This window comes from Poecilia formosa, unplaced genomic scaffold (assembly GCF_000485575.1).
Source record: "Poecilia formosa unplaced genomic scaffold, Poecilia_formosa-5.1.2 Scaffold963, whole genome shotgun sequence".
Classification (NCBI taxonomy): Eukaryota; Metazoa; Chordata; class Actinopteri; order Cyprinodontiformes; family Poeciliidae; genus Poecilia; species Poecilia formosa.
In genome coordinates this window covers 2,785-15,403 of record NW_006800902.1, presented here as the reverse complement: position 1 = coordinate 15,403, position 12,619 = coordinate 2,785, and the positions used below count along the sequence as shown (strand labels likewise).

Sequence of the window (12,619 nt, the reverse complement as noted above, 5' to 3'; positions counted from 1 at the left end):
TTAGCTAAAGTTATTAAACTCCATTACTGTATGGTTAGCCCTTAATATGAAACATATTTTAAAGACAGGCAAATAGGTTTTTTCCCTCCAATTTTAATGTAGCAAATTAAAAGCTAATATATTAGTCAAAGTTATCCTTTATGTGCATTATTTAGCAACTTGGCTGATGCGACATGGTGCTTGTGTTCTTTGCTTTGGGAACTTTAGCCACATGAAGACCCATTTTAGCCTACGGCAATGTTTCTCAGTTCCGGTCCTCATGCCCCCCTGCCCTGCATGTTTTAGGTGTTTCCCTTCTGCCACACACCTGGATCGAATCTGTGGGTGATTAACAGGCTTCTGCAATCATTTGAATCAGCTGTTCTGGAATAGAGGCACATCTAAAACATGCAGAGCAGGGGGGCCTGAGGACTGGAATTGAGAAGCAGTGGCCTAAGGACACATGGTGGGGAGTGGAGGGGACAAAGGAGGCTAATGAAGACATACTACAGGTGTGGAGGATGAAAATGAGGACCGGCCAAGAGAGAAAGAAGTCCCCGTTTGACCAAAGAGAAAGAAGCAGATGAAATATTCCCCAAGAAAATTAGATAAGTAAATTTTGTTACTATTTTCTCCAGGTGAAGAGGGGTGTGAGGAGACATGCAAGTAGGGAAGCAGTAATCAACATCCACCAGATAAGTTTGTCATGATTTGTGGTTGTGGTGGTGAGGAAGGACACAGGTAGGCCCAAGTAGACATGATGAAAAAATATGATTTAATAATAAATCCAAGAAACAGTCCAACAAAGCAGCACGAGGGAAAAGACAGAACTGACTTCTGACATGAGACACGACAAGGACCCGACAAGAGACAAAGACAACAGGTGGGTTTAAATACACAAGGAGGGTAATCAGGGAACGAGAAACACCTGGGAACAATCAGGACAGGACGGCACAGAGACTCACAGTGGAACAGAACTAAATAAGCACAGAAAAACTTCAAACTAAATACACAGAAAACAGATCACCACAAAGTTAACAAGTTACGTTTTAGACAACTAATTGTTGTCAAATGCAAATCTGGTGTTTAATCTATTTATTTATTAAAAACTTCTTAAGCCATAAGCCAGAGTATCTTGTTGGAAATCATTTATAATGCTAATTAAGTGAAAAGATACACTCATGTGCCTAAAACTATACATTAAATGATGCAATTTGAATAACAATAGGCTATATTAATTCCTGCCAAACAAATATTTGATCAGAATAATTTTGCTCAGCTCTAGTGATTATACTACTTGAATTAAGAAATAATTGTATTGCACTTTATAACAACCAGTCATGTTAACTAGACATTTGTCTGCCAGTCTACCATTCTGACAGTGTACAGCAAGGGACATTTTTGGAATTTAAATAAATGCTGAATTAAGATCACATTACATTTTTGGTTTATTCGTTTTTGTTCCTTTTCTGAAGTGACCACAGTGGATTGAGTCATCACCCACTATGAGAATGTCCAGAAGAGATTCACCAAGTTTGAATTCATGAAAAGGCTTTCCCCATGATTAACATTGACCACAACTATTACAAGAACAGCTGTAATTTCTGAGCATTCCTGGACACCTTTAATCCTTTTACGCCGGAGTTTCAAGTGTCTGCCTAAATAAATCTTCCTTATTTTAATTGTAAGTAGTTCTTTAAATGTCCTGTGAGATGATATACTTACCCATGTATCCATAAGAACCGGAACTTTCAATATCCAGCAAGTTATTTTCACAATATGCAGTCTATTAAACGAGTGCCCCCGGATTAATTACGCTCTCTGCAGCTGCAGCTGTGAAGTTGCCGTATGCTGGAAAGTGCAACGTCTCCCCTTTCAGAAACTGTTGGAATTTTTCAGATAGCGCTGTGTGGCGGAATTACGGTACTGCAAATTTAGATGTGTCGCCGGCGACACGTTCCCGCATAGAAGGGTTAAAGAGCTGCTGCCAGGAAATGAAGACAAGAAGAAGATCTCCTGTTTTCAGAGCCTTACAGGAAGGCTATAACGAAGGAGATGGCTGACACAATCAACGCAAAAAAATGTTAGGACTGTTGAAAAAAACCTATTTTCTTAAGTTAAAGGATAAGAAATTCTGTTTTAGTTTTTCAATCAGTATTTCAGAGTAACAACATACTGACCAGAAGTTAACCCCTTTGTTTGAAGAACAAGTTATATTTTGTTTTATTCCAATGTACAAATGGTTTGTTCTACAGCTATGATGGTAGTTATAAGTAGTCCAGTGTGTTTCACTTCACTTGAGGTAAGACTTAATATCAGTGACTCTGTTAGCATAGCATTTGACATTGTAATAACATGAAATTACATCTTTATAATTGTTGCTACTAGTTTCACTTTACTTGAGGTAAGAGATAATATTAATGACGCTGTAATGACACTTAATGACATCTTCATAACTGGTGCTACTTGTTCCACTTGATGTAAGAGGAATTATTAATGACTGTTATTAAATCACTTGACAGTGTAATAACGTTTAATGGAATCTTTATTGTTGGTCCTTGTTCTGCTTTATTTCAGGTAGTGGAAAATATTAATTACTGTTTTGTTAATGCTTTTGACAGTGTAATAACACTTTCATTATTATGACATATGATGATTCTTGGTTAATGTCAAATTGTCATAACAGACATTTTTGTCTAGGTCAGCAACCTGCAGCTCTTTAGCGCTGCCCTAGTGGTTCTCTGGAACTTTTTCAAAAATGTTTGAAAATGGAAAAAGATGGGGGTGGGAAATATATATTTTTGTTTTGATATGGTTTCTGTAGGAGGACAGATATGACAGTCATTCTTAACGTTTTCCAATGTTATAAAAATGTGTAGAATAAAAGTAAAATTTCAACATTTCCTTCAACAAAGATTTGCGTCATTGCCTGTGACACGTTTCTTTCAGCTGGGTGGGGTGCGAGGAAGGGGGCTGTTGTAAGCAAACTGACGGGTGTGGTGGGCCATGGAGAGCTGAGGAAAGATTCAACAATTCTTGGGCCGAATCATTTGCATTCATTGCCAATACGTAAGGATTACCTGAATGTTTGCTCTGTAGCAAGAAGTTGTCAAATAACAAAAAGAGTACCGTACTTTCCGGACTATAGAGCGCACTGTAAGTCGCTCCTACAAATAATGGTAAAAAAAGAAAAAAAAACTGGAAATGTATATATAAGCCATACTGGGCTATAAGCTGTGTGGTTCAAAGCGTGGGGGAAAAGTAGCAGCTTATAGTCCAAAAAATATGTTGAGACCTTTCCAGAGAAGGCACTACATTTGCTGCCGTGTCAAGATTAAAGTTGCATCTTACATGCTCGATGTTGAGAAGCTGTCCAGTGATGTTCGTAAACAGAAGTCGCATTAAACGGTGTTAACCTTTCCTGATGAACCTCCAAGCTTCGTGGGAGAAACACAGGGGAGCTCCTTCTCACTCCTAGGCTGAAGTGGTTGGGGACTTCAGGGTTAACTCCCTTTGTGGTCCACAGCGTGTGGTGCGGCAAGCAAGAGACAGTCAAAGGTTCCTTCGGAAGCTGAACGTTTATTTATATATTGCGGTAACAAAATATACCACTAACTGCACGATCGCTCTCCTACCCCAGGAACTCTACTTACTCTACTAAAGCTCAATAACGGTCTCTATCCCAAACATGTGTGCCCCCTGCTGGTGTGGCAGTGCTAGTGAAACAACGGGTAAGAACACAATCCTGTCATAGGCACATATATATAAGTGGTTGTTTTTATAAATTGATTAGTGATTTTTGGCAGTATATAAAAAAGAGGATGCTGCTACCATTGCACTGACTTGCTTGTAGGGTTGCCACCTGCCCTGTAAAATCCGGAATCGTCCCGTATTTGGCTGTTAAATGCTGAGTCCCATATGGAATCGATATGGGACGCGATTTGTTCCGTATTCTATAAATGTCCTATAGGCATGCCTATCACGCACATATCAACACTAAGGGTGCGTTCACACTGCAGCCTGAAGTGACCCAATTCCGATTTTTTGGCAATTCCGATTTTTTTGCCAGGGCCGTTCACACTGCCAGTAAATGTGACCTGCATGCGTTCTGCAGTGTGAACAGCCAAACGACCTGAAAGTGTCCCGCATGCGCACTAGAGGGCGCAATAGCGTCAGCGTTCTCATTGTTCTGCCAACCGCCATAAAAAGAAGTAGTGCTCAGTGTTTGCGGAAGTAAACATGGAGGCTAACGGTGGAGCATAACTTACTTGAAGTTGTTGCCTGGCCGGAACAACAAATTAACAACTTAATCCTCATATAGTCCATCATAGTTGTTGTTTTTCTTCCCGCTTGCGCGTATCAGGTCGCAGAATAGTGAGATTTGTTGAGAATCAGTGACGTTCAGTTTGGATGAATGCGACCTGGACGTTAGGTCGCATTTGAATTGGATAGTATCGGATATGGGTCACATTCGAAAAAGAATCCAACCTGTGCTGTTCACACTGCCATGAAAAGATCGGATACAGGTCGCATTACGTCAAAAAAAAATCGGAATTGGGTCACTTCAGGCTGCAGTGTAACAATAATGACCAAAATAAAACACAGGAAATATTAAGGTCAGCTAAATTCTCGTTCCGGGAGCAAAACGACCCCAGAAGGCTGCGGACCGACGCTGTTGTCACCATAGATATGAATACTAGACGCCGCAGGGAGCACTGAATCCTACGTTACGTCACCGCCATCTTCTATGGCAGCAGGGCGATCGGAGCTCCTGTGCTGTGTGAACTTGTTTCAACTGTTTTACGAAACAAACTGGATTCATTGGCATTACCTTTCACAGGTAAGGATGAAAGATCAGAATTACTTGACTTTGCAGCCAGAAATTTGCTTCTAAACAACCGAGAAATATTTACTATGTAACTAAATTAGCTTAGCAGCTAACGTTTTCATACTGTTTTCTAATAAGAGAGAGCTGATGAAAAGCTGCTGTTAGAGGAGAAGTTCATTAAAAACCAGAGGAAAGATCAGTCAGGATCAGAGCTGGAGCTGCTGTTCTTCAGTCTGTTTCCAGCTCAGCTTCTCCATGTCGGTATTTAGCTATAAAGATGCTACGAGTCAGAGCCCAACATGCTGAAAATATCTTTTTCTGAATGTCAAGGAAACATATATGTATTTTCTATTACACTTTTGGATAATTTCTCTTTTATCCTTGGCTTTAGTCTGTGAACCAGGACGTCTCAGAAGTCATTGAGTTCTCCCAGTGTGACCAGCAGACTGAAGCCTGTGGCCAGTGCTCCCAGTTTAATAAATAAATGTTTTATTCTTTCACTTTTTGTGTATTTTTAAATATCTCAATCTGAAGTATTATTGTATTAATACAGCTTATGTAATGAAATAAAAAATAATTTACTCTGTTAGAATTATTTTCACTCTTTGCTGTCAATAGCAGAGTTGACATAGTGTAATAAATATTTTTCTTTGGAAAAAAGTAAGAAAAATATGTAGTTTAATGTTTGACAATGACTGATTTATAAATCAAAAGTCATTTTTCAATAATGTATAAAAAATAAATGCAATAAAAAAATTATTTGTTGTCTTGAAACGTTAAAAGTGTGTCTGTTCATCAATGTTAATATAAAAATGATCAGAAAAATTTCTATCAAATAAAAACATTGTGCTCTTTATTCAGAAATGCTCCGAAACAATGAAATAATCACATCAAAAGTTAGAAACTCTGTCTTTAGTCATTTCTTTGACTACCAACTATATTAGTGTGTGAGAAAATGTGTCAATGACAGGAATTAACTAAAAGTACTTTGAAGAACGGCACTTTATAAAGTTCGGTCCATTAACTTGCATTAGCTTACTGGCACATAGGCCACATTCAATATGGCGGACGCTGTGACCTATCACAGCAATGGGCTGACATGCTCCATGAGGCGTCTACGTATTCATGTTTATGGTTGTCACGGTTGCCTAGAAACGGACACTACACAACCGCAGTGAGCTGCTATCAACCTGCGTCTTTTTAAAACATCCTCAACCCGATACCATCATGTCCTTACAAACGAAACCTCCCGTAAAGATACAGACATGAGAGGGAAGACTCAAATCCCAGGCTGAACATGTTAGTGAGGATGAATACAGTCAAAACAAATGTTTGTCCTGGTACGGTGTGCTGCATGATGTCAGACAGAATGGCTCAGGAGAGGAACTGCAGACCTGTCAGAATCTAAAGAACCAGATATCAGCTTCTCTTCATCCCTCAATCATCTCCTGAGGCTGATATGGTTCAGAACATTTTGCTATGATTAAGTTTTTTATTGTGATTTTTGTAGACGGTTATGGTTTGATTATTAAATAGTCAACTATTTGCTTATTTAATGTATAGTCGTATCAGCCAAAATAATATAAATGGTCATTTAGAGAACAAATCATACTGAGAGATTAACAGTGAATATATAAATATCTCCTGCTTTAAAAAGGTTTGTTGGGGCTTTCTGTTTGTTTTACACTCTAAAAAGAAATTAGTTGAACCAACTTAATTGAATTGCTTCAATTGGTAACAAGCAATTCAATTAAGTTTATCCAACTTAATTTATTAAGTTTAACCAATTCAATATATTATAATAATCCAACTCAATTTGTAATTTTTTTTACAAATTTATTAAGTATGTTTAAGATGACAGATTTAAGTCAGTCTTACTCAAATTATTTAAGTTTCTTCAAATAAAAAAGTAAATTTATAAAGGACCTCTTTTTTCAAGGGTTTTTTTTTAGCTGAGGCAGCCTTTATGTGAGCGTAGTTATTCAGGAAAGTGGTTAATGACAGAGAGGAAGACCTGCAGCTAAGCTCATCACGTACCGACATGAAGGTACGTGAAAGGTAAAACTCGCTACATTTACCCCGTTGTGGGCGCGAGGTAAAGGAGCGTAAGGGTGCGTTGAAGTATATGCGAAAATATCACCGGCGCGCCGCCCCCTCCAGATGGGGTTTTGATGCCCCCACTGGTGCAGCGCCCCTATTGTTTGCATGCGCTGCATGTCCACTTTTTGCGCCACTGCCCTGCGCCACCACAGCACCCTGGTTGGTACAGAATCTGTCCCTGGTAAGCTTGAGTCATGGTGTCAGACATAGGATACAAATATGCCCAGGTGAAAAAAAAGTATACTTTAGTATATTTCAAACATACTTATATTTGTGAAAGTACACTTTAAGTATACTAAGTATTAAGTGTACTACCTATAAATATATCTGAAGTATGCTAAAAGTATGCTTGTACCAATTTCGAAATTAGAACTTTAAACACACTTAAACATAATTGTACCAAAATACACTTCTAATATATTAAATAAAAGTATACTTTAAGTGAACAAAATATATATTTGCCCAAGTGTAAGCACTTGCTCAAGTATATTTAATTAAAATATATTTTGTGTATATTTTAAAATATATGCTCAAAATAGAATTTTTTAAAATTCACTTAACACTACTTTAAATTATTAATTTTACTATGTTTTAAATTACATCTCAGTGTAAATTTTAGGCTAATAAATTATGCCTTTTTTTTTACTTTCTTTAACCGGGTGAACCCCGTTGAGATCCAGATCTCGTTTTCAAGAGGGACCTAGGCAGAAGTCTGCAACACGCAGCAACTTGATTACAAAATAAAACTAATTAATATATATGCAAAAGTATGTTCTTAGGCACCTGTAAAGTACTTTTCATGTAATTTTTAGACATATTTAAAAGTATGCCTTTTTAGGTGCCTTAATAATCTTTTACTATTTTTGTTAAAATTGCAAAGAATAAAAAAAATGATAATCATGATGTTTTGTTGTTTAAGAGAGTACCCAATCCATTTTCAAATTATAATCAACAGAATTAGCTCCAGTTCACACTCCATGGTGGCGGTATTGCACACTTTAATTAAAAAAAAAAAAAAAAAAAAACGCCATAAAGAGAAGAAAAAACTTCAACGCAGAGAAGATAACAGACGCTGTCCAAATTCACCATTTTTACTTGCATAATATTGCCTTAAAAGTAGAGAGGGCCTTGACAACAGTTACTTGTTTTGGTAAATTCAAGCTGGTGACGTCCTACTCCGATGACAACACAACTGGACAACAACCGATGGAAATGAAATGTGGGTCACAAAAGGAGCCCGGAGGGATGAAGGCTGCTAAACGTGTTGCTAGTTGATGGTAAGTTTGCTTATTAATTATCTTCGTTTAATTATAAACAGTGCAGTAAAGATATATAACTTACGTTGGTCCATCCATCCATCCATTTACTTCCACTTATCCGGGATCGGGTCGTGGGGGCAGCAGCTTCAGAAGGGAGGCCCAGACTTCTCTCTCCCCAGCCACTTCTTCCAGCTCCTCCGGGGAACCCCAAGGCGTTCCCAGGCCAGCCGAGAAACATAGTCCGTCCAGTGTGTCCTGGGTCTTCCCCGAGGCCTCCTCCCAGTGGGACGTGCCCGGAACACCTCACCAGGGAGGCGTCCAGGAGGCATCCTTACCAGATGCCCGAGCCACCTCAACTGGGTCCTCTCGATGTGGAGGAGCAGCAGCTCTACTCCAAGTCCCTCCCGGATGACCGAGCTTCTCACCCTATCTCTAAGGGAGAGCCCAGCCACCATGAGGAGGAAACCCATTTCGGCCTGCTTGTATCCGTGATCTCGTTCTTTCGGTCATGACCCAAAGCTCATGACCATAGATGAGGGTAGGAACGTAGATCGATCGGTAAATCGAGAGCTTCGCTTTTTGACTCAGCTCTCTCTTCACCACGACGGACCGGTACAGCGCCCGCTTCACGGCAGCCGCTGCGCCAATCTGCCTGTCGATTTCCCACTCCCTTCTTCCCTCATTCGTGAACAAGATCCCCAGATACTTAAACTCCTCCACTTGAGGCAGGACGACCCCCTGACCAGGAGAAAGCACTCTACCCTTTTCCGGCTCAAGACCATGTCCTCGGATTTGGAGGCACTAAGTCTCATCACGGCCGCTTCACACTCGGCCGCGAACCGCTCCAGCGAGAGCTGCAGATCATGACCTGATCATGACCTGAAGCAGAGATGCAATCCTAAGGCCACCAAAACGGATCCCCTCAACACCTCGGCTGCACCTAGAAATTCTGTCCATGAAAGTAATAAACAGAATCGGTGACAAAGGGCAGCCTTGGCAGAGTCCAACTCTCACTGGAAACGAGCCCGACTTACTGGCAGCAATGCAGACCAGACTCTGACACCGGTCATACAGGGACCTGACAGCCCGTATCAGAGGGCCCGGTACCCCATTCTCCCAGAGAACCCTCCACAAGGCCCCCATAGGGACACAGTCGAACGCCTTCTCCAAGTCCACAAAACACATGTAGACCGGTTGGCCAAACTCCCATGCACCCTCCAGGACCCTGTTGAGGGAGTAGAGCTGGTCCAGTGTTACACAACCAGGACAAAAACCACACTGCTCTTCCTGAATCCGAGGTTCGACTATCCGACAGACCCTCCTCTCCAGGACCCCTGAATAGACCTTACCAGGGAGGCTTAAGAGTGTGAGCCCCCTGTACTTGGAGCACACCCTCCGGTCCCCCTTTTTGAACAGGGGGACCACCACCCCAGTCTGCCAGTCCCGGGGAACTGCCCCCAATGTCCATGCGATATTGCAGAGTTGCGTGAGCCAACACAACCCTACTATATCCAGAGCCTCCTTCTGGAGTCCCACAGGCCAAAAAGGCCCGATAGGACTCCTTCTTCAGCTTGTCAGCATCCCTCACCGAAGGTGTCCACCAACGGGTTCGAGGATTGCCGCCGCGACAGGCACCAACAACCTTGCGGCCGCAGCTCCGATAAGCCGCCTCTGCGATGGAGACATGGAACATGGTCCACTCAGACTCAATCTCTCCCACCTCCCCCAGAACGTGTTCGAAGTTCTGCCAGAGATGGGAGTTAAAGCTCTGTCTCACAGGGAACTCCGCCAGACGTTCCCAGCAGACCCTCACTACACGTTTTGGCCTGCCAGGTCTGACCGGCTTCATCCCCCACCACTGGAGCCAACTCACCATTAGGTAGTGGTCAGTGGACAGCTCCGCACCTCTCTTCACCCGAGTGTCCAAGACATATGGCCGCAGATCCGATGAAACGATGACAAAATCGATCATCGAACTGCGGCCTAGGGTGTCCTGGTGCCAAGTGCACATATGGACACCCTTATGCCTGAACATGGTGTTCGTGATGGACAATCCGTGACGAGCACAGAAGTCCAACAACAGAACACCACTCGAGTTCAGATCGGGGGGGGCTGTTCCTCCCAACCACGCCCCTCCAGGTCTCACTGTCATTGCCCACGTGAGCGTTGAAGTCCGCCAGTAGAACAAGGGAGCCCCCAGGAGTGGCACTCTCCAGTACCCCCTCTAAGGACTCCGTGAAGGGTGGGTAATCTGAACTGATGTTCGGCCCGTAAGCACAGACAACAGTCAGAACCCGTCCCCCCCCCGTTGGGCGGGGGGGGGTTCCCTTCTCGTTCACCGGGGTAAACCCCAACGTACAGGCGCCAATATGGGGGGCAACAAGTATGCCTACTCCTGCCCAGCGCCTCTCACCGTGGGCAACTCCAGAGTGGAAGTATGTCCAGCCCCTCTCAAGGAGACTGGTTCCAGAACCAGAGCCATGCGTCGAGGTGAGGCCGACTATTTCTAGCCTGAACCTCTCAGCCTCGCACACTAGTTCTGGTTCCTTCCCCACCAGAGACAGAGGTGACGTTCCACGTCCCAAGAGCCAGCTTCTGCAGCCGAGGATCAGACCGCCAGGGTCCCTTCCCTCAGCTGCCGCCCGTAACACATTGCACCCGAACCCTTTGGCCCCTCCTACAGGTGGTGAGCCCATTGGAAAGGGGAACCACGTCTCCTCTTCGGACTGAGCCCGGCTGGGCTCCGTGGGTAAAAGCCCGGCCACCAGGCGCTCGCATTCGTGCCCCACCTCCAGGCCTGGCTCCAGAGTGGGGCCCCAGTGACCTGCGTCTGGGCGAGGGAACGCCAAATCCAAAGTTATTTTCCATCATAAGGGGTCTTCAGGCTGCACTTTTGTCTGGTTCCTCACCTAGGACCTGTCTGTCTTGGTTGACCCTACCAGGGGCATAAAGCCCCAGACAGCATATCTTCTAGGATCATTAGGACACTCAAACCCCTCCACCACGATAAGGTGGCAGCCCAAGGAGAGGTTTCATAAATTACGTTGGTTTCATAAATAATTATTTTATCAATTTTATTGTGACTTGTATGATTATTACTACAGCAATCATTCAGCTTTATGTTATAAATGCATGGAGGCTCTGTTTGTTGCGACTTAACATGGTTTTAATTAAGCTCCATAAGACAAAGATACTTTGATATTGTGAGGTTGTTGTTATAACTCGTTCATCAATGTTTTTATCTTCAACATATTTTTGCAGTCTAAGCAAATGAAGATGAAAGGAAGCCACAGAAATCAGGTGTTAGAAAACGTAGAGACTTTCCTGTCTCAGAAGAGGCTCTGGCTCCGCCAGATCAACAACCAGCTCTGAGGATGAACCTTCACATCGTCTTCATGGTTTATTTTATTTATTTATTTATTTATTTATTTATTTATTTTAATGAGGAGCTAGCTACATTTTCAACAACAAAAACTGGTGTGTTACCAACACCAGTGCTTGATAAACATGATTTGATTTAAAAATAACTGGACAGAATTTACCCCCTTTGTTAATCTAACATTTCTCTTTCATTCATTATATTCATTGTTGGCTTTCAGGGCCCTGTGATGGACTGGTGACCTGTCCAGGATGAGCCCTGCCTCTCATCTGATGACTGCTAGAGATGGGCACCACCAGCCCCCTCACCACCCTGCAAGAATCGGCATGTTCAGATCATGGATGGAAAATTTTTAAGGTAGTTTGTCTCCTTAAGTCCACACTTAAAACAGCTTCATAGTTAATGACAACATCAACTGACTCTATGATATTACTGACCATTTTTTTTTCTACTTCTAACATAAACAGACAAAGAAGACACCCAGAAATGTTTTTCCACCCCAGGCATCTGGTCCCAATAATCATCAGTTCTGATGATGTCACATACATGGCGAGTCCACGTCTTGAAATTGTAAGTATTATTTTTTTATTTGCCATTTTTCTGTTCTCTTTAAAATACAAATACTTTCTCTGTTTAATTGCTCTATTGTTCTTTATTGTAGGTTTCTGTAAAGTGCAGTGAACCGGAATGTTCTGTCGTTGATCCTCACTCCTGTTAGGAACATACCAACAGTGTCATGAAGTGTCATTCAGTAAATAATGACAATTTTAATGAGAATTTGCTTTAAAAGTTGGATGAAAGGTTTTATTTATGTTTATGACAGTGTCATGTCAGTCTTATGCACACCTCATCAAATAAAGTGTTACCAAAATGGTAATATATTGAAAGCACAATGTAATTATAATTTTTGTTCTTTAAAGTAATAACTTTCATGCTTTTTGTCACACTTAAATTTTCATGTTCATTGTGTTCACTTTTGACTTGTAAACTGATAATTTATGTAAAGTTCATAAACTTGTGAATAAAATTGGACAATTTTAAAATGTTGGTAATAAAACAAAATATTTGAATTAC

General features: G+C 41.8%; 1 protein-coding gene and 1 long non-coding RNA gene across 10 annotated transcripts in view; both read left to right on the top strand.

Annotated features, from left to right (window-relative positions):
- The window catches only part of LOC103132228 (epidermal growth factor receptor substrate 15-like 1), a 41,411-nt gene extending 29,849 nt beyond the window's left edge, over positions 1–11,562 (top strand). For 2 of the 8 annotated variants that reach the window (XR_001660895.1, XM_016667233.1), the window contains one exon: positions 1,455–2,879. Coding sequence is in view for 5 of the 8 variants with exons in the window: in XM_016667233.1 (XP_016522719.1) it covers positions 1,455–1,457 (3 nt within the window). In the remaining 3 variants the exon portion in view is untranslated. Of the gene's footprint in view, positions 1–207; positions 338–491; positions 942–1,454; positions 2,880–8,068; positions 8,185–11,427 lie in introns of those variants that run through there. The other 6 variants (XM_016667228.1, XR_001660894.1, XR_001660893.1 and 3 more) reach the window with 6 other exon arrangements.
- Positions 11,563–11,862: 300 nt separating this feature from the next.
- On the top strand, positions 11,863–12,346 carry LOC103132226 (uncharacterized). 2 transcript variants are annotated; one of them, XR_475525.2, is made up of 3 exons: positions 11,863–11,902; positions 12,013–12,115; positions 12,207–12,346. It is a non-coding gene; the product is annotated as an uncharacterized LOC103132226 (long non-coding RNA). The 2 variants fall into 2 exon arrangements; XR_001660892.1 differs by lacking the exon at positions 11,863–11,902 and having other exon boundaries at positions 11,912–12,115.
- Positions 12,347–12,619: the final 273 nt, after the last annotated feature.